We start from the raw sequence: 26,119 nt of genomic DNA on the forward strand, positions 1-26,119 counted from the left end.
TGTGTTTTGTCTCTGACCTCAAGGAAACCTTCCCAACATAAGGGGAACACACAAACTATACCCGTAACAGCTGGATTTTCATTTCATTATCCATTTATTATTGGTTAATGTTGATATTTATAATAATAATAATACTAATATATTTTAATATCATGACACCATTCTGTAAGTTTGTGAGCTGTGTTAGGAAGTCTCTTTTGAGTGTCCCTGTTCCCTGCTCGCTGTGTCAGACTAGTAATTATCTCAAAACCACGAACATGGGTGCCTTGCTGACACCTCTCCTAATGAATCATCCCGGCTCCCCGGACCCGGTCTGTGCCCCGCCCTAGCGAGTCGGATGCTGAAAGGAGCGCTTTTAAATGTCAGAAGCCCGACTAGCTCCTGGAAATACCAAATGGCAAGAGGGGCTAAGAAGGTTTTATCCGAGGTGAGCATCGCTGGAAATCTGGCGACTCCGGAGAATGATAATTCAGTGCTAGTACTGCATTAATGCCCCATAATCAACAGAACATGAGGAAAATTCTGCAGAGTTTACCACCAATATCAGGATTCATCTGTTCAGAATTTCATGTCAGTGAAAGGAAATATAATGTAAATTTTTATCAAGTATTATGAATTCTATATATTTGCTGTGCAACACAATCATAACCATAACTGCAGAAATATTTTTTGCTAGTCATTTATTTTAAAAATGTACTAAACTTTTAAATGAAATAACCTCTTCCATAATGAAAATATTTCCACAGAGCAGGGTTTGTGTGTCGCTGTGTTATTAGGGGTTAATTAGTCACAAATATTACCTGTCAATCACTCCTGTGACAGCAGCAAACATAGTTTCCAGTTTAGCTGTCTGGTTTCTGACTTAACAGCAGTTTTTCAGTTTGACATAATGTTGTACCTCATTTTTGAAGTGTATGAAGCCCTGTCGATTGGTGCTGGGGTGGGGAATGGTGGGGGGGAGGGGGGCAGGGAGTATGTGAGTCCTGGAATATGGAAGTCTGGATGTTACCATAGAAATGAGCAGACAGGAATCTCTCTGCTAGGGGCCGTGAGCCGTCAGCTATGCGCACGGTCATCTCCATGTGCATTTGCCTGCTCACACCTTCTGGAACTGAGAGCCCATGTTCTACTGTGAGACTCCGCCCCTCAACCCCTGATCCGGTACTGATGGAGAGTATCTCTAGAAATTGCTTTTTAACACTTCATAAGACCATAATGGATCAAAAACCCAGGTAACAAAGACCAAATTTCCATAACTCTCTCTCTACGGAACCTGTTTTCGAGAATGTCTGTGGACTGAATGAGTTTTGCAGATTTAACAAATGCTCTTCATTGGCCTACATGAGGACTAAGTGAATTTTGGTTCCCAACACTGTTACTAACAATGCAAAAGCCTGACTTTCCATTGGAGGCCTCAGTGAGCTTTGGAAAGTTGCTCTTCAATTAGACTGATAGAATGACAGTATCAAGACTGTACATTGATAAAGCCTTTCAGTGATGTTTAATGTGAGGTGTTTCACATACCTCTGGGGCGTTTGGTTTTAGGCCTTGGGCATGAGTTGGGTCTCTGCCCAAGATTAGCGAGGTCTCTTCGATGGGGTGCCGTCCCAAGACTTCGCCTGAAGTTTGCCAGACCGAACCGTAGCTTTTCTCCATGTCTGTTTACTCTTAAGGTCCTCAGGCCTCAGTGCGCGTCTGTTATGACGGCGGCAGCGTCTGGGAGCCTGTGGCACAGGGAATGATAATTCATGAAGAAAGGTATTAAATATTAATCTGCGGCTATAAAAAACCTCGAACGTCTGCACCGCTTCATCCTATTTACATGTGAAGGATAAACTGAGCAGCTCAGTTCAAAGCCCAATTGTATGCGAGAAAGCGCAGCATGTAGGTAGCATTTGGAAGGGACTGCCTTGACGGAGAAGGTAAACAGCACCACTTTTGTTAATTACACTTTCATTAACCTGTAAGCAGCCAAAGCTGCTCGTTAAACAGGACCTTAGAGCATAGAGGCCGCACCGCTCAGGCTGCCTGCCGTCCCCAAGTTGGCTGAGATCACTCCAAACTGTCACTTGCTCCTTCTGTGACAAATCAAACGAGAAACATCTTTCCCCCAGCCGCCAAACTTGAGAATAAGCAGGTGTTTTGAAATAAACATTTATAAATATGACAAGCACTGTCCTTTTCACACGGGGAAAACATGTGGAGGTTACATAAGGCGACGGCTCCATCTTTTAATCACGCGCTCTGTCATTCACCTGGAAAAACCCTGTTTCCGAGCAACGAATGCCAAGAACAAGTGACTCCCCCCCCAGGACTGGACCTGAAGGTTACCGGGGCACTCTTTAAACCCCAGCACCCCAAAGCTCCTCCCCGACAGCTGCTGGCAGCTGCACTTACCACGGTACTTTATGGAGTGACACACTACGGACGGACTTCAAGGTTACGGACGGCGCATTTGGCTCCTTTGGGATTTACAGCGAAGGTGAGGTCGAGGGAGACCGGCCACCAGTAGCCTGTCGAGCAGCAAACGCAGGACTGTGCAAGACTGAAGAAGACGCTCATACGATAGATAGATAGATAGATAGATAGATAGATAGATAGATAGATAGATAGATAGATAGATAGATAGATAGATAGATTAGACATCTGGGCATTAATAGATAGTGACAATAAAAAACAGATAACTACAAGCAGTGTGTAATGATGTCACACATATGGGGGGGGGGGGGGTCTGTGCTTGTGATGCCCCTGCTTTGGGGACTTGGGACTCAGCAGCCCCCTGGCCGGCCGGGGCTTAGGGAAAATCTGAGGGACAGCCTCGGCTGTGGCCTGGTACACATGTTGCCCCGCCTTGTGCTAATTTCCAAGCTCCCCCCCCCCCCCTGCCCCGTCCCTCATTATTTGTCCGTCCTGCCTGGGGACACAATGCCATTAACCTTCCAGATCCGTTAACGAACGCCTGGCTGGAACCGCCCTTCATATTTTACACGTCTCTCACCTCCCCGTCCCGTCAGAAAGCCGCTCGGGGGGGACCACAGGCGGGACCGCGGTCACTGATTAACGTCTTTATACGTCTCATTCCCGTTTATGAAGGGGGGGGGGACCAAATCGTGGCTCCACTAATAATCTGTATGTTAGAAAAGTGTTTCAGGCATCGAGGCTGACGGCACCGCTGCAGTGCGGCCACACCGAGGCCCCCAGGGGCTCGTCTGGGCCCCCCAGTTTCACCGCTCATGACAGCCACAGTGCCCACCCAGCGCCATGCTGGGTCATGTGACTCTCGACTCCCAAGGGCATTGAATCTACGTACTTTTCTTATATACGTATAATCAAATATGTTATAATGTCAGGATAATCAACAGAAATTTAATGGATTAGAAAAGTTTCTAAGCAAGTACCAGCATGTGTATCCAAGTAGTTACATCTGTTTGTATATAAACTGCCATGTTGGCATAGCCAGTGTGGGCAGCGTGGCGTTTAACACAGAATCATGCTGCCATCCGTCATCTGAACATACAACACAAACCCAAAGGTCCAGTCTCAGGGTCTAGGGAATATTACTCATTAATTTAATGTTAATTTTATATGAATAATTCTGCGGAAGCCATTTTCTCCATTGCCTCCGCCGCGACAAAAGGTATTAGGTCATGTGATTTATGTTCTTGTCGCGCTGCATAAAGGGGAACGAGGTGGGGAAGCAGGGCGAGTGGTGCTGTGAGAAGGGGATGTCTGTGATGTATCTGTGGGCCTTAGGAACACAAGGGGGTTTTCAGTTTTGATGGATCAGGACAAATAAAGGGTTTGGGGTGCAGGAGCGACGCGAATGTGCTCAGTGTAGCTGCCTGCATTAGGGAGATGAATTAGCCTGCGCTGTACAACTGACAACAGTTACGGGGGAAGAGTGGAGCTGGTGTCGCAGAGCCATGATCGTATGAAGCTACTGGCCAGAAGACACCTGAGCTTGTGTGCCTGGGAGAGCACGCTCCAGGAAATCATACATGCATAGGCATGTATGAATGCACAAGCATATATACACACAGGCAGGTATGCATGTATGCACAGAGCAAATGGACATGGGCAGTCATGCATGATTGCACAAGCAAATACACAATGGGCAGCCATGCATGATTGCTAAGTAGGTATGCACACATGTAGCTACTCAGTGTACAAGTATTTGCAAAACATGCATGCATGCACATATATGTGTATGTGTCAACTATGCACATGTATGCACAAAACATGCACATATATACATATATGCACAAACATGCATTTAATGCATGTATGCATGCACAAAATATGCACATATATACATATATGCACAAACATGCATTTAATGCATGTATGTATGCACAAAACAAGCATATATATATACATATATGCAGGTATGCACAGACATACATTTAATACATACATATATGCACAACACATTTAATATATGCATATATTCACATATATAAATGTATACACAGATGTATGCATCGAATTCATGCAAATATGCACAAAACACGCATGCATGCACATACAGTGCTCACAGAAAGACTTGAGATACTTGTTTAATTCAGTAAAAACATTACAGATTTATAACAAAAATCATTACTTTATTCATTTGTTTAAAAAACCAGTAGTTTTAAGCAAAACATTCATTTCAAATAGCAATAAATTGAAACTCAAATTGTAGTTCAAAAAAGTTCATTGACAAGCAGTCTTACTAAGTGCTTTTTAGTTAGTGACTCCTTTGCAATGACATAAAACACCAAACACTTGTGTTTATTATCCCTTTGGGAGGCAATGACCACAATTGCAATTAACAGCAAAATGGCAAGACCAGAACTGAATGAGTCAATCAAAAAAAATTATGACACTTAATAAAAAGAAAATGTCAGTGCAGAAGATATGTGCAGATATGTTAAACATAGCTTGTCAATGGACTTTTGTTATGAAACCAATAAATTTGCAACATTTTTACAGAATTAAGCAAAAGCCCCAAGACTTTCTGTGAGCATAATGTATGTATGAATGAACCATTCTCATGTATGCACAACACATGCATACATACATATATATGCATGTATGAAAAAACATATACACACGTCGATGCATTCATATACATTAGGCAGCACATTTTCGCACAAATGTACACATATGCATTTGTGTAAAGATGTAAACATGATGCACGGGATGCAAAAACACATACAATCATACACTGGTTTTCCTCCCTGTCGGGTCCATTCTCGTGGCGCCGCGATAACAGGACTGACGTGAGCGTACGCGTCACACTGCCTGCGCTCATCTCACAGCATCTGTGGTAACTTAGAAAGATTTCGTCGCTGTGAATTTGCCTCCCTGGAGTTGGCTCACGTCTGTATTCATTCTGGTCTGGATCATACAGGGGCCTGAGGCTGTCTGACTGCTCCAAACGAGCACTGAGTGGGCACTTGTGACACGGCTAGTCACATGACCTTATTGGCACACAGGAGACTAATGTGTTGTGAAGTGGTAGGCTACCACGCTGGATGTACTGCTTGAAAGCTGGGAGTTAAACCTGCCCGGGAGAGAAGCTGACAGGGAGATGAAAACAAAGAAGGATATTGTCATGCACTGGCTGATGATGTCGGAGGTATAAGCTTAGAGCCAGCGGGAGCAGTACGTGTTTGTGTGTCGTACAGAGGCATTTGCTCGACTCAGCCAACAACCTGGGGAGAAGGATCCGCCTCAGATTTGAAGTCCTTCTTCAGACAGCGGCACCCACACCTGAAAGTCTTAGCAAGACCCATGACTTGGACTGCAGAATACATCTGAATATGGGAGACCCATGGGGGCATACAGTCACGTTCACTTGCCTGGTTGCTTTTGAAAAACTCAGATACAAGGTTTTCTTTATTTTTTTTAATGGATATAATTCAGGCTTTTATTGTAGTTATTGGTTAGCACTGTTACCTCACACCTCTGGGACCAGTTTTCAAGTCTCTGCCATGGCTACATGTGTGTGGAGTTTGCATGTTCTCCCGTGTCATCACAGGGTTTCCTCCAGTTTGCTCCTCACAGTCCAAAACCATGCTTAGGTGACCTGGAGTTGCCAAATTGTCTGTGGGTACAAACGGTGCACCCTGTGATGGGTTGGCGCCCTGCCCTGGGTTATTCCCTGCCTTGCACCTATAGCCTCCGGGATAGGCTCCAGACCCCTGCAACCCTGCATAGAGCAAGTAGGTACAGAAAATGGATGGATGGACAGTTTGCATTAAATTATTTTTAGGTATTTTTTTCCTAATTGTTCATTGCTGTACTCTGAAGGTGGGTGCCCCCCCCCCCCCAGTTTGGTGGTCTCTGGTCCATGGAACTTCAAGGAGATTGCTCAACCCTTTATTGTGGAAGGAGCATGATGTCAACTGATGAGATCTTTAACTGGTCCTGACAAAGAATTTGAGAAGATGTATCTCTCCTTGCAATAGCTATGTAAGAGCACATTTGTTTACAGCTTGACCGATTGTGCTGAAGCACAGAGGGACCTATTCTCCCCCAAAACTGAACCTTTCCCCTAAACTGAAATTGGCTCCCAGCGATACATTAAAACCTGCAGCGAGTGACATTTGTCTTTAATAGTATATTAGCTCAGCCTTAATAAATGACATCCCCCAGTGTTTAATTGGCTCGGACCAAGCGAGCCCCTAATAAACGTCATTACTTCCATATTTAATGATGCATGCTCTTGGTGAAAAATGATCTTTGATGAACCCAAAAGTGGAACCTAATGGACGATGTTTTTTATTGAATGTAAACTATTACGGTCTAAAGGTCTCCTTGGTCATTTTTGCTGATTTATTCATTTTTAAAGCCATTGTTCCCAAATAACAATAAACTGAGGTGGGTGTAAATGGACCCTCATCCCTTTCTGATGTGTAATATCTCAGCATGATGTCCTCTGGTCACTCACACCACACGGCCCCCTCTGTCTTTTGTCTTTTTTGTTTGGTCATGATTACAACTAATCTAAGCTGGCCTGTGGGGTTAGCTGACAATCAGCAACATTTCTATATTTCCAAAACAGATGTGTTTAGGGTTCAGTGCAAGTCCCAACAACATAAAGATTTGCACAGAAATATATAGGCCTTGCTTTAAGTACCACACTCAAGGGTACAACAGGAAATCCCTCTTTTTGGCAAACCTTTTGGAAGGAATCCCAGTACTTAACTGCTATACTCTGTTAAGTTGTAAAGTAAGTCATTTCTAGGTTCCCTGCATTCCCAAAAAGATCCCTTACGCAGCACGAATGATGGCATGACAGATTTGTTTATTAATATGTTTCTCTGGGACCCTCACTGCAGTTGCCATGGCGCCCCACACTCTAAAGACCCATAAAGGGCTGCATCACGTGCGGATCTGTCCTTGTGATAGAATCCTGCCCACTGAAATGACCTGCAGTTTGGGACCACAGTGAGTGAGTGTGCAGCGCAATGTGGTGGCAGGAATGCCAGAAGAGTAACTCACCCGCACTAATGCCCCACGTTTCATAAGCATAGCATTAAATATGTAAATAAAATATATCAATAAGCCTTTTTTATTGCCCATCATCAGTGTGTCTGGTGTATTTCCCCGGTAAAGTTTGAATTTCTTGGATTTTCTTGTCTTGCGTATCCCTTGGGTTTACTTCTGTCATTATTTCACTGAGGGATTTATTCTTTAGACCAGTGTTTCCCAACCCATTCCTTGTGGACTCACAGACTGTCCACATTTTTGCTCCCTCCCAGCTCCCTGCCAGACAGTCCACATTTTTACCTGGAGCTGTGAGGAAGCAAAAACGTGGACTGCCTGCAGGTCCCCGAGGACCGGAGTGGGAAACACTGCTTTAGACCAATGAAGAGCAGCGACAGAGAGCATGCCCCGTTTACTCTTCTGCTGATAGGTTGCTATGATGATCCATCACGGAGCTCCTGTTTTTTTATTTCAAATAAATCGCCCCTCTCTGGCCAGCTGGAACAGCCCTTCTTTCCGGGTTGGGTAAAATCTTCAGGATGCTCAGTTTGGAGGTGGCAACACTGAGATGACTCAGAGCGACCGCTGTCATCATCCCCTGACACTGGTCACAGTTTGGGGGCAGCGTCAGTCAGACGGCTCAGATCAACCGTTGCCATTGTCTTCTGACACTGGTCACGGTTTCTGTCACACTGTTCCACAGATTTCCATCAGAATCAACGCATCAGAACGCTTCTCAAACAAGGGCTGTATCCCAGCAGCAACTGTTTCCAGGAGCCTTGTGAATTGTGATACCTCAGATTTAGATCATTGGCTGACCAAAAACAAGAAAAAAGATTGCAATAATTTCCCAAGTAGATGCTTTGGCTAACTGCTCAAGGAATATAAATAAAGTATTACGTAATAAAATTATTTATTGACAATAATTAGCACTACATTTAGTGATTTTTTTCCCCCAAATGCTTAGAGATGGAGATGGAAGGGCGCTATATAAAAATCAACTGAAGTCAGCGGCATTGTTTATAAAAAATACGAACCCTATTTTCATTTAGCTCGCTCTCAATTACAGCACACCCATAAGAAATGTGTCAAACCAGGATTCATAAATGTCAAGTCAGATAATGTCCGGAATGGAATCGACAGCCATTGGGTCTAATTTCATTAGAAAGTTCAGCCGTAACAGAAGCCAGAGCGGGCGGTGGTGGTGCCCGACCCGCTGCACCCTACCAGCTGCGATCTCGCCGTACTGAGGGCTTGTGATGGTCTGCATCCCAGTTCACACAGTCCGACTGAGAATGACTTATCCAACATGACAGCGTGCATGTCCTGCTGCTTCTAACCGAATTCTGGGTCAACGTCATGATGCTGCGTAAAAACCAAAACACTGGCCTAGTAATTCAGCCGTCTTCTGCCTGCTTATAAGAACAAAATATCCATATGCTGTAAGACAATTTGCATGAAAGTCTTCACCAATCAAATCTACCTTATCATGACATGCAGCTGTGAAAACCGTGTATACACGATAACACATATACACAGAAACACACACTGCCCTTATTAACTTCAGAAAATGTACTGTATTTTATGGCTTAATACAAATTTACCACATTTATGTCATGAAAGCAAAAAAAAGGTTTATTCATGTTTAAAACTACACAAAACTACTGTACCACAAATAAGACTTTTCAGTCCAGGGTGTAGTCTGGTTAGAAATGAGCACAGAACATTTCTGATACATTAGAATCACTTGCCACAAATCATGACCTAATTGGTTTTCAATTTGCATACAATACAAAATTAAAATTAAAGAAGGTATGGACCCTGTCAGACAGGGCTCAGAGTACACTGTTCAGAATACTGAAAATCTATGCTTTCTCCCCATTATAAATTTTTTTGTGTGGATTAGTAACAAGATGAGCAACATTCAAAATGTTTTCTTTTTTTGCAGTATTTACAACAGTTTCACTGTTCGCTGTTAACAGCCATCCGTGTTAATCCACCGTACACGCACGCGCGGGTATGCGCGCTCCTGCTATATTCCCGCCGTCGTTACTGCACGCGAGTCTGATGTCCTACGCAGAAGAATGGAATCGCGTTTCCTTATGATTAAAATATACATCAGATTACGTGACATGAAAAGTTCACGACAAAATGAAAAACGACGCAGGTAAGAAACAAAATAAAATGCCGAAAAAGAGTAGAAGTGATACTGTTTAGAGGTAGTAAGTGGACACTCTAAGCTATATAATGTGTTGAATTTCTATTGGTTTCTATGAGTTTGAATGAGGTAAAAAACTATGTTTTAATGGTGGCAGATACAAGCTACATATGCTAACATAAAAGGAACTTGCGTGACTGCATGGTGTTTGTGACCAAAATGAAGCACAACACAAGCTCACTAAGCCATTTCAGCTTTAACACCTGAAACATGGTAACGTTTCAGGGTATGAAAATTATAATAACGATTTTGATAAGAGCCTGGATTTAATTACAAATGTAAGGAAATATGTCACAACTTTCTAACGATGATTTTCTGAGCTTTTCCCTAGAATGCAAAGCGCTGTTGACCGTCAGGATTTTGAGATTACTGAGAAATCGATGATCACAAGGCAAAATAATATGAAAAAATGTAAAACAACAACAAACAAAAAAAATATTCACGCAGGCTGCCAGTGAGTGTAACGTTTAAGCCGCGTTAAGTGCGCGCTTCAGCACGGAATTACCAGGTATAGTCGCCGGCAGCCAACATTCCGTAGAGTCATTAGCACGTGTCTTAAAGGACAAATTATTCAAATCCACCATTAGGGAAAAAACGCTGGCAAACCGTCGGCTGCTGGCGCATGCGCAAGTTCCCTAACAAGGTCCAAGACGCAACTGCAGTGGCGGTGCACGGGTGGTCCACATGCGGCACTGCCAGCGGCTTCACCAACAGGTTACCAGCACAGTCAAATCCAAGTAGGGGTAACTGGGTGCGTAAGAGGAAGCAAACAGGCAGATGCAGGGTCAATTCATGAGGACCTGGACATATGAGTCAAACTTCTTGTCCATGAGTCACTACAGCTGTGTGGAACAGATCCAGTCTTATCATTCTGGCAGTATAATATATAGATGAAAATATTTGTATAAAAAGCCTCTGGAGAAAAAAATATTCATATTCAGTTGTGAGAACATGGAGGATCCGAGCATTGTGGGAGAATTTTGGACACGGGGCAGATCAGTCATAAGCAGCAGGAGGGAGGGTGGTTTGGAAATGGTTGGGCCTCTGCGATGGGTCATTCTGCTGCGTATATGCGTGGCAGATGGGGGGTCAGTTCGAGGTATCAGAGTGCACACTTCCAGGTCCTTCTACAGGGGAGGTTACGGAACATGGAGGGGCCTCGTCTTGCCATCCACCATTAGCCTGCCAGGAAGACAAACCAGGACAGACTGATTAACCACAGAAGTCATAGCACACAATGTGTGTATTTTCCAGCCATAGAATCATCGGTTCATTAACTGTAGAATTTCTAGGATAGGATGTGATTATGAATTAACCATGGAATCACTGAGTCATTCACTGTAGAATTCTAAGTCAAGGATGCGATTATTAATTAACTATAGAATCACTATTTCATTAATCATCAAACGGATAGTATAGGAGGTGTATAACCATAGAATGATTCATAGTACAGAAAAGGGAGAGAGAGTCCTGCCCATTGAAATTCCACAAAGCGGCAAAAATAAACAAGGAATTTTAAATGTATTTTTCAGAGATGATTATAATAAATATATCTTTATGTGTACTTGTTTCACTCAAAACCAGTTCAGTTTTTTTAAATCTATTTTTGAAGGAACTTCATAGCCAGACCATCAATATATATTAGAAATAATCCATGATATGTAATAAGACTGTGGCACACTCCCTCGGTGTCCGTTCTTTACAGCAGCAGTGTAAAAAACGTTAGCCTTGTAGCTTCTAGCTAGCCAGTGAGATGTGTTTGCTTTACATCGGCAGCATTCGGGAGGGGGCCAAAGGATGCCAAGACTGACGCACCGCACCTGATTGGAATTCTGCCATGGCCGGCAGGCTGTCGCTACGTGTTTGAGATCTGCGAGGGGGACAGGGGGCGCTGGGGCGTCGCCAAGGGACGCTAAATGGAAGCGATGGGGGGTGGGCACTCCAAGCCAGCTTGACTGCTGCGTCTTGCTAGCGGCAGTGAAAAGCCGCAGCTCCCCCACCCACTGTTGCCCCCCCACACACACTATCGCATGTGCAAATTAATCTCTAATGCAGATCACAGGCAGAAGGGTTCACAGAATTTTTCTGACACAGGCTTTGTTTTAACTATCATAGAAAAACACAAACAATGAATTACTTGATGATATTGTAGTCCACTTATGTTGTAGTTGAATTCCTTATTTTATTTTGTATTATGCTGACTTCTTAATTTTTGTTATTTTTAAGCATGGTGAGAACTATGCTTTGTCACAACAATTCCCCTTGGGACAAATAGTTTTACCTTTTTGCCGATATATAGAAACTTGTTTGTCTTTCATTTTAACATAGACCTATACAAGTTTATTTTTTTAAACATAAATGAAAGTGTTTTGTTCTAGATTTTGGTTTCATCCTTTGGGTGCATAATACTCAAGGTTTCCTCCGCAGTAACAAACCACAGTTCAATCTGAATAATGAAGTGGGCGGTTGACAGGATTACACCACCGGTCTTCTCCTTCTGAATATGTGACAGTGTCTGGACGAACAAGAGGTGTGCTTGCCCTTTTCCGGTTCCTCATCTGAGGTGCCGCTGGGCCCGGCTTCTATTAAGCAGCTGACAACTGTAGACCAGACCCCCACGGAGTTCAAACGTTTCTCTCAGTTAGTGATTGATTTATACCCAAAACTAGTGAAATGACATATTGGGCAAATGATGAATTCACTCATATCAACGAGTGAAGAGAGGAGCTCTAATCGCCTAGCTTTGCTCAAGGGAGCAATCTCCCGAACAGATACCTCTATGAGGATACCGGTCCCACTCCAATGAGTCGAGCCCGGGGGCCAGTCATCATCACCAGTTTAACGCATAATTTATTCCAGGCCTACCGGATTGGACCATTTCTGTCTGTCGCTGTCATTTGAATAGGAGGCCCCGCCCAGTTCAACATTTCACTCAACCCTCAGCAACAATATCGATTGTGCCTGTTTATTTCCATCTTTTAAGGATGCTAGGGGGAGAGGATTTTAAAGAAGTCCCTCTTTCCCGTGTCTGTCACACAGACCTGTTAACAAACCACTCAAACTGGAGCAGAAAGAGTATGAGCAGAGTCTGTAGACATCGGTGGAAAGTCAGATAAACAAACCTATAAATAAACAAACAAATAAAGCGACATTTGGGAGTAAAAAAAAATATTTAATGGCTTCTACTTGTTCAGGTTTGTTTGGCAAGGCGGGGAATGAATGTAAAGGTGTCTGCTGATAGATCCCAGCTTCATGGCCTGATAAACAACAAAAGTCAATATTTCACTCTGATGCCACTGAAGAAATGATTGTCAGGCATCTCCCTTTTTGCTGCCTCTCTCTCTCGCACTCTCTTGCTCTCCTGTTATCACTCCCCCCCCCCAAATAAATGAATCTTTACTCCGGTGCATTCCGATGGCATCCTGTGTTATACAGTGTGTCTTATCAACTCTCATCAGGAAAGATGGGCCTCTTTTACTGCATAGAGGCCGCGTGCCATCACAGCGTCATATTTCACTGCGCCGAAACCGTTTACGGCAAACCAGCGCAAGCATTCCAATGCGGTTAAATGAAAATGCGGGGAGCGCAACTAAAAGCCTTTTCATGCCGTTTTGCTACAGGTTATAAACACTCACAAAGTGGGAAAGGAGAGCTTCATTTTTGCTTAAAGGGAATTCTCCTCTCGTGGGTGTTGACAAGAAAGGACGCTTTGTACTCCTGCCGAGAAGAAGGATGCCGCCTTGCCTTTTGTCATCTTTTGCCCCTGTCTTTCCCTGTGCCTGTCTCCTATTGCCCCGTTCTTCTACTGCCCCATCTTCTAATCCAATCTAAGGAAATTATTCTGTACAGATACCCTACAGACTGCAGGTTGGGTAGAATATGGTCTGTACTCCAAAGTGTAGTCTAGAAAATTCAATAAATTTAGTAAAACCAAAAAGATACATTGAAAAGGTGGCTACAGTTATATTAACAACAGCAGTCTCAACAAACTCACATTCAGGCCATGAGGACTGTAGAGAGAGCGCCCCCGCAGGCCGTCACTGTATCCTGCTGTCTGACTGATAGCATGGCGTAGGGTATCCACCTGGGGTAAGAAAGAGGACCGTCAAAACAGTCGTCATTGAATGGCTGGACCGCTACTCATGCACGTGGGACTCTCTCCTACTGGCTAATGTTGTGCCCTCACATGACAACACCAACGAATGGGATGTCAATGATCAGTCCGAGTGGCTAATGGAATATCTCTCTCTTTTGATTGTGTTTCCGATCCCCGTTTCAATGGCTTCTCTTCCACTGGTCACACTCTGCTGCCAGAAACTAGTGCAACTTAAATCCCCCAACTGCATAATTTCATGCTTAAAATCTTGTTTACCCAGAATATGAAATTATGGCATTAAATACCAACAGTCTTGGTGAGCTTCCAAACTCACGAATTTGTCCCTGCAATGTGCACTTCTTAAACTTGTCAACAAAGCTGTTCTTGTCAAAATGAGTCAGACTGTAGCTTTTGTTGTGACTCAGTTTTCCCAGCCGAAAGCGTTTCTGCAGTGGCTGTGTGGTTTGGTCGGTACTCTGCTAAACTCTAAAGTAAACATATAAAGGGTGAGAATGGGAACAGGAGAGGAGAGAAGAGCCGACGTGGTGAATCCCTACCCACAATCTAAGCAGATTCAAAAATAATAAAGTGTTAAATTATGAATCATAAAAATACAAATGTCACGAGCTGTTATTTATTGGCAAGTGTGTTTGCCGCTGAAGGTATCTGGCTTCGTTTTATTCTGTTTGTTTTTTTTCTCGTCGCCGCAAAATGGTGCCCGATGGAATTATGCATAACGACTTGTAAGCTGAAGCTTCCCAGGTTAAGTCGTGTGACAAGATTCTTGTTATGGTGCCTAAAGTACCAGTAGAATGTCTGTCCCCATAACGAGGTGAAGACTAAGTCGCTTTGAATAAAAGCACCAGCTAATTAATAATTAGAAAAAAAACAAGTCTATCAGCAAAAACTTGGAGAGATGCAGCGAGTGGGCCCCTTCTGAGGGGCCGTGGGGTTGTGCGGGGCTCCTACCTGTGACTGCACCCCCGCCGCCACCTGAACGCCCGGGTACGAGTCCCCGTTCAGGGTCGGCATGCTCATGAACATGTCCCCAGAGTTTGGGAGGTTAAAGGAACCAGAGGAACCTGGAAGGGAAAGATGTAAGTGACTAAATAAAAGGAGGAGAGAAGGAAGGAGGGAGAGACAGACAGACAGAAACGCTGAAGGTGTGGGGGCCCCATGAAGAGGTAGCGAAGAGAGGAACGAGAGGGTTCACAGGGAGCATGAAAGAGTCGGCAGATACTTTTACTCAAAGCGACTTTAAATTGCATACAGATACGGCACTGTGATCACTAAACGTCTCCTAAAGTCAGAGGCAATTCTCAGATTTTTTTTTTAAGGTGGGGGGCATAAGAGGGGCCAACCTTTTCATTAGCCAATGATAAGTTTTGAATCGGTGAGTGACAGGGCAGGGGCACTCCACAAATCAGTCAGCTTTCAGCTGTGGCCAGTGGCCCCGCCCCTGTATACACCCTTGCCTGAACAACTGAATGGAAAGATCAGGAAAGTGACAGAAGATGACATCTTGAAGCTTAAAGCTGGAACAAGTCCAGATCCTTAACTGCCTTGTTAACTGATGCCCAGAGCACTGTTTAACAGGGAAAATGATCTGAAATGAACCTTATCAGAGACATTTTATGCTTTGGGAAGACTAAAACCTCAAAGTTATTTCTTCTTTCAAATGAGCTATCTCTTATATAAGGTTTCATGCTTCAGAGGTTTTTTGTAGGGACTGGACCCAGATAGGTTCCGCAGGAACACGTAAAACATCCAATACCAGTAAACATGCTGGTTAGAAGGGTTCCTTTGCTCTCAGCTGAATCCAGCTGGAAATCCTCGTCTTTCATCTGGAAGCCTGCAGCAGGAGACAGTGTGGAGAAGGAGAGCCGGTCAGGGATCTTTAGCACGGCTGCGTATCAGTGGTGACACATCCAAGGGCACCTCACAGTCATTTGTTTACCCTGCTCCACTTCACATTCCCAGTGTTCCTCTTGGTTTACACTTTGGATTTTGCTTTTATTTATGAGTGTTTATTGTTTATGATTTTGCTGTTTTTCATGCCAGTGTGTAGCTCAAAAATTCTCCTAACGATCGATTCTGTTCTGTTCTGGATCAAACACACAGAGCCGTAATGGGATTACACTATAAGTAATTACAGAAAAGTTCCAAAGCAGCAGGCCGCAAGATCATGTCAGCCCTGATCTTTTGTTTGTTCTCCTCTTACACAAAAATAGATTTAGGTTGTGGTTTGTTCCTGGGAGGCCACGCAGAACCACAGGTTTTGCTGTTCCAGTTTCAATTGTGAGAGATTATATTAGTGCTGGGGATTATTAGTACAATGAAGCGCTTAGGTGCTCAAAAACAAAGATCAGTACAAAAAAAGATGCCCAAGAATGAAGACCTGTGTGGGAGATCTGTGGTGCTTCACTGGGGTGGGGGTGAAAGGGAAGCCTTCTTTGCTCTGCCTCTGTGGAGCATGGGATCTATATTTGCAATTATGTATGGCTGCCATTAAATGGGTGGAGCCAATGATGTGTGTGGCCACACCTACCGGGGTTGGGTGTGCTGGGGGAGTTGGCCTGGCTGTTCTGCACAGCGGCAGCCACAGCGGTCTTGGCAGCGTACAGGTTGGCCTCCTCCTGGAACTTGCCGATGTTCTTTTTGTACCGGATCCGCTTGTTGCCAAACCAGTTGGACACCTGGGAATCAAAAGGGAAATGTGGGTGTTATGGCCTCCGGTATAAAGCAGCCCTGCCAATGACATGCTTTTGATGTCTTGGCCCCCATAGAAAGGTGACCCCCCAGCCCCGGACTGATTGCAATGTAACATCACAGCAGATGGCATCACGCTAGCGCACATGACGCCATGTCAGAACCCCAGCTTAGCACTAATCACGCCGTCCAGCATACGGCTGGCAATAAATCACCCTCTGTTTAAGAAAAAATTATAAAACAAGTCACCAAAAAGCATCGGGATCATGATGAAAGCGTGCAGCCGTTCCCAAGACCGGATGGCGCGGCCCTCGGGAAACACACCGTTCCTTTGTTCCCGGGCATTAACAACCTTGGCCACCCGTCTATGCCTGGAGATCAGGGACGCGCAGATAAATACGGGGTGGGGTCGCAGTCTGGGGGGGGGGGGGGGGGTTATAAATCACCAGCAAAATGAAACATGGCTTTCTGTTCCACAGTCTTCGGGTAGACACGGGTTTTTGGAGGAGGGGACTCGTAGGTCGGGGGTAGGGGGGCTATTATGAGTGGGGGGGGGGGGGGCGGAGGAGGGAGCAGACAGTACATGACCCAGACAGAAAGGGCCGGATGGGGCGACCCTGTGCAGTCAGGCCAAGACAAAGCTCATACTGTCTGCCTGATCCTGCCCGTCCCTTATGCCGATGGCCGCAAGTAAAACGATTGTTCTTTCAGAATAGATTCTGTTTCAGGGGAGCTGTGCAGGCCATCCGGAACCCTGTTTCAATTACAGTACTGTAGTATATCACAGAAATAATGTATAGTTTGTACTGGGTCCCCCTGACTGATGAAACACTGCCAGAACAACACTATAAATATTATTTTCCCCCTTAAAAATAATATATATATTTACGTGAAGAATATGCATAAATAAGTTTGAAAAACATAAACATTTTCGGGTGCCAAAACGTACCCTGCCCTAAGCTGATATATTCACATCAACCCTTTGTGATTCCTAGCTCATGCTGATTTATCTGACATCATATTGTAATATATTCTCTGCTGGCTGGCTGTATGCAGATTGAATTGTTTTTTTTTTCGGGGGGTGGGGGGAGTACATTTGAGTGGAATCCTACTTTCAAATATTTATGTGTGACAATGACCAAAAGCAGAGGACAACAGAGAGAGAAAAAAATAAGGATATGTGATTAGAGGATGGATGGATGGATGGAAAAACAACAAAGATGCAAAATGAAGAGAAAGTATAAAGCATACACATCCTGTATTACAATAATGTTGAAGGGGTGTTGCAATTTCACCACATACAATAATACCAGTCTGACCTATTGGCATTCATCTAAGACAGCAGTGGCCAATTTTATCCACAAAGGGCTGGTGTGTATGCAGGTTTTTTGGGTAACCTTTAGGTTAGCTGTTCAAACCCAGGTGTGAGGATTCCTCAGCCAATCAGTCCTCTAATTAGTAATATAATTAGGGAGCTGCAGCGAAAACCCACACACACAGCGGCTGGATAAGACTGGCCACCCCTGATCTAAGAAATACATGCAGTGAATTATCAGAGCTGACTGCCATGGACTCAATTACAGGACCCAGAGGCAGGCCAGAGCCCACCGCACAGGCAGGAGCACGTGTGGGGAGGGCAGCCCCTAGACCACTAGCCACCACGTGATGTGAGCCACTGTCGCTCCGTGAGACATTTCTCTGCTCCTTACTAGTCCAACTGATTACTAATTAATTCAAGCACTTGTTTGTTGCAATCACACAGCTGCAGTACTAAGAACAGTAAAAAATAACAACAATAATGCCTGTGTATTACTGCTGTTATCACCACAACCACCACTGACAAGCTGCTATATTCTGCGGTCTTCCTATTGTTTTAATAAAACTCCAGAATTCTCCTCGAAATCATATGCAACTACAGGTGAAATGTATCATATATTAAAGCTAGATGTCAGAGTTATTCCAAAATGACGTTCTCCTGTGAGAGTCACACTGCTGTGTTTTTTTTTTCCATCTGTAAGGAACTGCACTGACAGCCTTTGTTTAAACATGTTTCTGAACTATATACTTTGGGCTGTATGTGAGGGGTTTTCCAGAAGGTTGTCGATTACAGATACCACAACTGCATAGTTTCCAGAACTGTACAGTTGCCATAAATTGGACCTGTCCATATTCTAAAACCATTAACATTACATTATGAAAGTGAGCTAAACACTTCTGTTTTCTTCTTGCTGAAAGATTAAGCAAACATTTATACATGTAATTAGTTGAAAGTTAAAAAAAAAATTAATTGTCATCTAAATTTTTCTGGTTTTATCGTCTTTCATTATTACATTTAAATCTCATTTAAAATGTAAACAAAAATACTTTAAAAACATTTACTTTTGGTATAGAGCATCCAGCTGTGAAATTAGAATAGAAAATAAGTGGTCAGTCAGATTTTCATACACTGCCTGTTTTATTTTTATAAATATGCATCTAACAACAGACAGAACAGACATTAACAAGCAAAATGATGACAAGGACCAATTAGGTTAGGAAAAGCAGGGACCAGGGAATTGTGACCAGAAGACTGCAGGTATAAATCACAGAGACGAGCTTTTATTACACTTATTAGCAAAACAAATACCTGGATCTGCTCTGGTAACTATATTCATGGATGAAGTGAATCTTAAAATTTCGGTTGATGGCTTGGCAATGTTAGCACTGAGTAGCTGAGTCGTTTACCTGAAAACAGCTTACTTAACATATTTTGCCATTTATTTAGTGGGCACATTACACAGGAGAGATGAGCTGGTTTCAGTACTAGGAGGTTCTCTGCTTTAGAACCATTAAAAATGGTTCCGAAATAAATGGTAGAAGTAAAATGGACTTTCTTACTGAATTATGTAATGTCGAACTATTCAAAGATACCGGAAAAAGACTGTGACCCAGTAGCCATGCATAATAAGTCATTAATCCCCCCCACCATGCCTCAGTCGATATTGACAGACCTCGTCCTCCACGCTGAGCTGACGATCTTTACAGGATCCCACCAGCACCGCACTGATGTAGCCTTGGCAGACTTTAATGAAGCCACTGAACTGATGTAAATCATAATGCCAAAGGTTGATTCTGGGCCCTGGCGCTAATATTATCAATAATGGAGTAAAATTCATTAATACTTAACAGATGAACCCCAGGCATGCCTCCACTAAATATATAATGGCTTGAAATATTGATGCACCATTCATTTAAACTGCGAGCGATTGTGGGGCAGAGAGTGATTGGCCGTCAGCCGTGCCCCCCCCCGCCCCAGACCCGGTCTGCTCCAGGAGGCGGGGCAGTTTTCTGTGGCAATGCCGCTGAGGGTTCTTCGCTACGTGAACTTTGACCCAACCAGCCCCTGTTGATACTTATAGCACCGAAGGACAGGAGTAGATGAAACCAAATTGATGTTTCGGTGAAATAACACATCCAGGCCAATGGGGGGGCACCCTCCCATCTGTTAGCCATGCATAAACAAACTGAAAAAACAAAGCTGGACACCTTTTGTAGGTTACCCCTACGACAACCAACCATGTGATAAAGAACCTCGCCTCCCCCCATCGAGCAATTCAAGGCCTGATGATCCTGAATACCTTCCGTCCCCCCCCGTCCCCCCCCACCACACACACTCAGAGCGCAGAAGAGATCAAAATAGATCTAATCCAGTCTGTCATCCACGGGAACGACACCACGCTCCCAAAAAAACACGCCGCAGTCAGGGAGCGGCCTGCCTCCTTTCCGAATGCTAATTTATTCTCCTGCCGGTGCTAACCGGGAGGCTCAGGGAGCGAGCTCGCATTTTCGCCTTAGATGCTCGCCCAATTTTCCGAGGCGGGCGAGATCCAAAGGGGCTCGGCAGGGAAGCGGGCGCGGCGCACAATGGCGGCAAGCTAATTCAGGGAAGTGCCGATGCCGCGGACTCGATCGGTTTATATTGAGCCCCTTGTCGTGCCTGCTGAGCCGCTACGCAAAAACAGTGATTATGACACTGTCTCGCCCCCTCCCTCCACACAAAAATACGAAGGAATAAATAAGACGACCCCCAATTCACTAAGTCCACCTCTTCGCTGAGTAACGGGAAAGCAAAGACAAGCAGTGCAAAGTGCGTAGGCCTGAGGAGTGGATGAGGACGCAGTGCAGGAGCTGCAGTAGATGGACCTCGTCCTTTTGGACCTGCGCACTCAATGGTGGTAAAAGCAAACCAGACCAGAATCGTGTGTTTTAACAAAATTGTATGAAACTGGAAACAGAGGGTGTGAGTCTCTACATCAGGCTTCCTCACCCCAGTCCTTGGGGGCCACCAGACATTCCACATTTTGCTCTCTCCGAATTGCCAGGGAATTGGGAGAGATCAAAGACGTGGACCATCTGGTGGCCCCCGAGGACTGGGTTGAGAAAGCCTGCTCTACATGATACTCCACTCAAGCTGGAGAGTCAGGCAGCTTTGAGCTGTAACCGCAAGTCCTGGATGCATGGGGCACCGGAGACGTGACATTAGCTGGAGGTGTGTGTGTGGCGGGGGGGGGGGGGGGTATTTGCAGGGGCTCACCCACCTGGGACACTGTGATGGAGCACTTCTTGGCCAGTTCCTCTTTGGCCTCCTCGCTGGGGTAGGGGTTGCTCAGGTGCGAATAGAAATACTCGTTCAAGATCTCTGTGGCCTGCTTGCTGAAGTTCCGCCTTTTCCGTCTGTTGAGGGAAGCAGGACGGAGGAGAGCACAGAAGTGAAACATGGTGCAGCTGCTGGTTAGAGGTCTGTTCTAATCCAATGATTGCGAGCTGGTTTAAGCAGAACAGAAGGGGATTGTGGGAGTCGGCAATTCAATAAGCCTCAGCCAGCCTATTCTATGTACCCCTTCCTATCAGCCTAACTTCATAGAGTAAAGATGAGCATTTGCACCCTGATCTCTCATTTCAGGTGCTCAGTTGTGGTGTTCCGGCTGATAAAAGGCCTCCTTCAATCCCTGAGGGACCTCTGCTCTCATACTCGCCCCCACATTCTTGTCTGGGTTGATTAACCGATGCTGCTGGGCAGCTAGGCCCAGAAGGGAGGTGTAACAGGGCGTGTTTAGGGTGCGGAGATGCCCCGGGGGACCCAAGAAGCTCGGCGGCTTTGCGATTCCCGCTGTGCTCCAGCCAGGGGCTTGTCATCCTGGTTCCTTTCAATCTTCCTCATCCCGGTGACACGAGGAGGAAGGGCTTCTGCCCACTCACTGTCACTCTGCTGCTACCTGATTCCCGTACATGTGGAGGTTCCGCCTCCCATTGTTGCCCAGCAACTAAGCTCTGCCCCCCCCCCGTTTTGGTGAAACCACCCTCGGAAGACAGAAAGGTCATGGCTGTTCTTACCAAGTCCACCTCCAGGGGGAGCTGAAATCACCCCGCCTGAGTCCGCTCAACTCAAAATGTGCCGTAACATCCAAGGAACTCAACAACTTTCAGTAAGACGGTTAAATAGACTGTAAGAGGATTAACACTGTAAAAATCCAGACCACAATTTTGTTTCACCCAACCAGCTGAGTACTATGTACCTGTGACTCTTTTTACTAAACCGGTTGGTTGAAACAAAACTTTCTGGACCTGAAATGTCTGTAATGGATTACTCTTATGAGTAATTCCTTGGCACTGTCTACTCACAGGAAAACTGATACAGCATTACTGAACATCAGGGGTCCTCAGGACCGTAAACAGAGGTATTTGTGTGTCCAACACATGCACACATACATGACAAGCATAGACACATGCAGACACACGCGCACCCATGCGCAGACTGACCTGGCGTCCAGGAAGCGGGAGCGCAGGATCATGACGGCCTCGCAGGTGCTCTGCTTCAGCTGCATCTGGATGGAGCTGAACTTGCGGTGGATGATGCCCACCATGCGCTCAATCTCCTTGGGCGAGATGGGCCGCGTGCGCGACTGCTCCCGCAGCAGGTTCATCACGTGGGTGGTGAACTCGTTACATGCCTTGGGTGGGTGCGAAGGGGGGGCCAGACAAACAAAGGGGGTCTCAGCACGCTTCTCCCACCAGGTACACATTTTAAAACAGCATTTTAAAGGATCCTCCACTCTGCACAAACAGGACATTACTGCACTGGAATTTTATTTTCAGTGGGGGGCGGTGGGGGGGGTATGTAGTTGTTGGGAAATATGTTACACATTAGAAGAAGCCTTGCACAAATTCCTTTGTTTTATTTCTTTCACAAAAGAGAGGGATGCGCCATGAATATATAATAATCCAATCATTCAACTAAGTATTAATGATAAAAATAATATGCAGTGATTTTATCAGACTATTCTTGTAGTAATACAAATAGAAAATGTGTTTTTTTTTTGTTGATCATGCTTTTTTAGGTGTTGCTATGGCATAAAGGCATGGATGTGATTTGCCTCACCATTACTGCCCTATCGTGGCAATCACCAATAGATTGTGAAGAGACTGTGAATATATTAATATTTAATTAGGTGGGTGGGGCCTTTCAATCTTCATTAAAATGAGGTCTTCACATTCTGGAGGATGAGAGAGAGATCCCTGGTTTCCTCTGTCATGTGAACGAGGAGCATCCCTATTTTAGCCTGAGGGTATTTCAGGCAGCCTGAGTCCCAGGGTGGCTTTTTAATAAAGCGGCCGCACACTGCATAGGGACGGGGCCGTAAAACTAGCCTCTGACACCCCACCGCCCAGGGGACGTGCTCAAATATAGACCCCAGCTGCTGGGACTACAGCAGGGGAGCAGCGGTAATTCTCAGGGTACAGAAAGACATGAAGTCTAATTAAAGGCCAGGAGGCATGCCCCCTGCTGTTCAGTGTACCCCCCAGGGTAAGCGGGCATGACCGCCGGTACTGACGCCTCCCTGGGAGGGTCCGGTCCGGGCCTCACCTGCTCGTACTTCTCCAGCTCCGTGTGGTAGATCTGCCGGATCTGAGTCAGCTTGGCCCGGTAGTCCGAGTGCTCGATGGAGTTGTCCGTGGCCCCACCCGCTGCTGCTGCTGCTGCAGCCGCTGCCGCTGCCGATCCACCGCCCTTCTCTGGGCCAGACACACCCTCAGCCAGGAGCATGTTGTCCAGACGCATGAGCTGGGGATCCGGCGGGTCTTCTTCCTGGGCACCGCGGATGCTGAGTCCTGTTGGAGGGGGCGGAGCAAACAATCACTTATACCATAATGCAACTGACTAAAATATTATATTAAGCTGGACACCAACATCCCCCAGCTCTCTAACTGAGTGACTCTAATTTGCCTTGGATGTATGTGTGTGTGTGTGTGTGTGCATGTGTCTGCGGGTTATGTATACATTACATTTGCGGGGACCAAATGTCTGCATAACTTGATAAAGACCTGGCATTTTGACCTTGTGGGGACCATTTTTTCGGCGCCCACAAGAGGAAATTCAATTATATAAAAATATGTGACTGCAATCAAAAAACTAAAATTGTATTTAGTTTGGTTGCTTATAGTTAACCCCGCGACCCAGTAGGATACGCGGGTTGGACAATGGCTGACTGGCTGGCTTATAGTTAAGGTTGTCATTGTTGGGATTCCTGCTGAACATGCAGGAACAGCATGCACACATCATGTCACCGCGGGCCACAGTGTCACCGGCGATGAGCAGGGACAGCCCCGCCTCCCTCACCACCGGCCTTTTCCCGCCTTTCAGCAGCGGGACTGAAATACAGCACGGGGTCACAAGGCTGTAAAAAGTCCCGGGATGAGACATTCATCTTTTTCAAAGCGTAGCTTCGCCCTGAGCTGGGCTCCCCGGTCGCTGTGGAAACCAAAGCGGCAGGAAGAGCACGGAGGGTGCTGGGCGCTGAGAGCGGGAGCCATTTAACCCCCAGGCTTTCTTTGTAAACATGGATTTGGGGCACACAAGTGACAGCAGCAACTGCATTCCTTTGTCTGTCCTTCTCTTTTCATTGTATAAGAAAACTAATTATTTTCAATGTATGTCTGAATATTTTTGCACGTTATTATTATTATTATTATTGTCATTATTATTATTATTATTATCTGCCACAATATATGCTGTACAAATATCTTTCATACTGTGTATCCAGTGCCAGGACAATGGGTTTATATACACTCCACTAATTGTATTTAATCAATATATCTATATTTGCACAATGTTTTTGTCTTGATGCACTTTGTAAGTGTGGACTGAGACTGATGACTTAATCCACCAGTATTTGCACTTTGTCCCCTTGTCTCTCCCATGATACCCCCCCCCCCCCCCTCTCTTTCTCAGTCCCTCCACCTCTCCCAGGGCCCATGTGACCCCCACTACCAGGTGCATTACAACAAATGAGAACTGTTTGTACTGCAGAAGATACTAATTTAGCCCAGCTAAGAACAAAGCACACTTCATTATGGCCAGTTTTCCAGAAGCTTCCGCACTGGCATTCGGCTGTGTGGCCCAGGCGGCCCAGCCTGGTCTGACTCAGCCTCCCCTCTTTTGACTCCTCGCCGGTTCAATTTCACCAAAGTCTAATGAATGAAGCCGCTTAGGCACCTGCTGCAGACGAGGGGGGCAGCGAGGAAACTGGTGCCACGTCAGGGTGATTAAACAAGCACGATAACGGTTGTTTGCCATCAAAGGCCAAAAAATCTGAAAATGACAGAGGAATTCTGGCCCAGGAATCCCTGAAGGATGAAAGCCCTCATCCAAAATCCATAATCCAATGGTGGCTGAAGGATGCCATCCGGCTCGTAAATCCGCCGTTAATATACGGCCGTCCGCAGCGCTAAAAAGCTGGAGATTAGCGCATGGCGGCCGCTCCCGTCTCCAGGTTGGCACGGTATCTTGGCAATGGTGGCGGACCAAGTGCCAGGCCCAGGGTGCCCGATCCAAGGCCAGGAGCGACAGGTGGGCCAGGGAGAGAGAGATGAGGAACAGGCCCCGGCAGCTCTGCCAGCGCAAAGTCCCAACGGCAGCAAGCGAAACAAAAACAGTCCTTACCCGCCTTTATTCCGTTTCCACATGATTTTGCGCCTGGGCTGAGCCAAATCAATCTCAGTGGCTTCCCGGCAAACCCACCCCGGTCAGCATATACCGCAAGCCCGGGGCGTCTCTCTCGACAGGGACACGAGCCCTTCGCCGTCAGGCTTGATGGAACGGAGGGGATGGATTGACAGGCCCGTCACCGCCACTCAGCATGGCCCAGGGTCACACTGGCTCTGTTCCAGCGAAGTATACGACAGGTACAACCGCACGGACACCGGCGAGTGTCGCTCAAGCTCGCCGCGGTCTTGCCGTTTACCAGCGGGTCCACACACTCCGGCAAAAACACATGGGACGCCCGTCCAGCTGCACGTTTTTGTTACACAATCTTTCATCTCCATGATTCTACACATGAAACATGGTCCCCCATTTCTCACAAACTTACGTGGGGAATTTTCCCGAACCCCCTATGCAACTCAATGACCCTGTGTGGGTGTAGATATATGGTTATTAAATATGCTTCAGGTGTTTATTTAGCAAAAACGATACGAGCATAACCAGTCATCACCCAATGTGGAAAGACTCCAGCTATGACATGTTTAAAGTACAGACTGTGATACACTTTCGTTTCTTAATTCTTTCTCATCCATTCCAGCAACAG

The 26,119-nt window shown here is 45.5% G+C and overlaps 1 protein-coding gene and 1 long non-coding RNA gene across 5 annotated transcripts in view; one reads left to right on the forward strand and one right to left on the reverse strand.

Annotated features, from left to right (window-relative positions):
• Nucleotides 1–8,369: 8,369 nt before the first annotated feature.
• The window catches only part of LOC111833131 (pre-B-cell leukemia transcription factor 3-like), a 64,439-nt gene continuing 46,689 nt past the window's right edge, over nucleotides 8,370–26,119 (reverse strand). For 2 of the 4 annotated variants that reach the window (XM_072714708.1, XM_072714707.1), the window contains exons 3-10: nucleotides 23,401–23,645; nucleotides 22,296–22,486; nucleotides 21,074–21,209; nucleotides 16,336–16,483; nucleotides 15,562–15,639; nucleotides 14,757–14,869; nucleotides 13,686–13,775; nucleotides 8,370–10,873 (exon numbers count right to left, since the gene is read on the reverse strand). In XM_072714708.1, coding sequence (XP_072570809.1) covers nucleotides 10,781–10,873; nucleotides 13,686–13,775; nucleotides 14,757–14,869; nucleotides 15,562–15,639; nucleotides 16,336–16,483; nucleotides 21,074–21,209; nucleotides 22,296–22,486; nucleotides 23,401–23,645 — 1,094 coding nt within the window. In that variant the 3' untranslated portion in view covers nucleotides 8,370–10,780. The remainder of the gene's footprint in view (nucleotides 10,874–13,685; nucleotides 13,776–14,756; nucleotides 14,870–15,561; nucleotides 15,640–16,335; nucleotides 16,484–21,073; nucleotides 21,210–22,295; nucleotides 22,487–23,400; nucleotides 23,646–26,119) is intronic. The other 2 variants (XM_072714710.1, XM_072714709.1) reach the window with 1 other exon arrangement.
• LOC140592141 (uncharacterized) lies at nucleotides 9,512–12,070 on the forward strand. The gene is made up of 2 exons (XR_011992424.1): nucleotides 9,512–9,640; nucleotides 11,468–12,070. It is a non-coding gene; the product is annotated as an uncharacterized lncRNA (long non-coding RNA).

Source organism: Paramormyrops kingsleyae, chromosome 7, assembly GCF_048594095.1.
Source record: "Paramormyrops kingsleyae isolate MSU_618 chromosome 7, PKINGS_0.4, whole genome shotgun sequence".
In the NCBI taxonomy this organism is placed as follows: domain Eukaryota; kingdom Metazoa; phylum Chordata; class Actinopteri; order Osteoglossiformes; family Mormyridae; genus Paramormyrops; species Paramormyrops kingsleyae.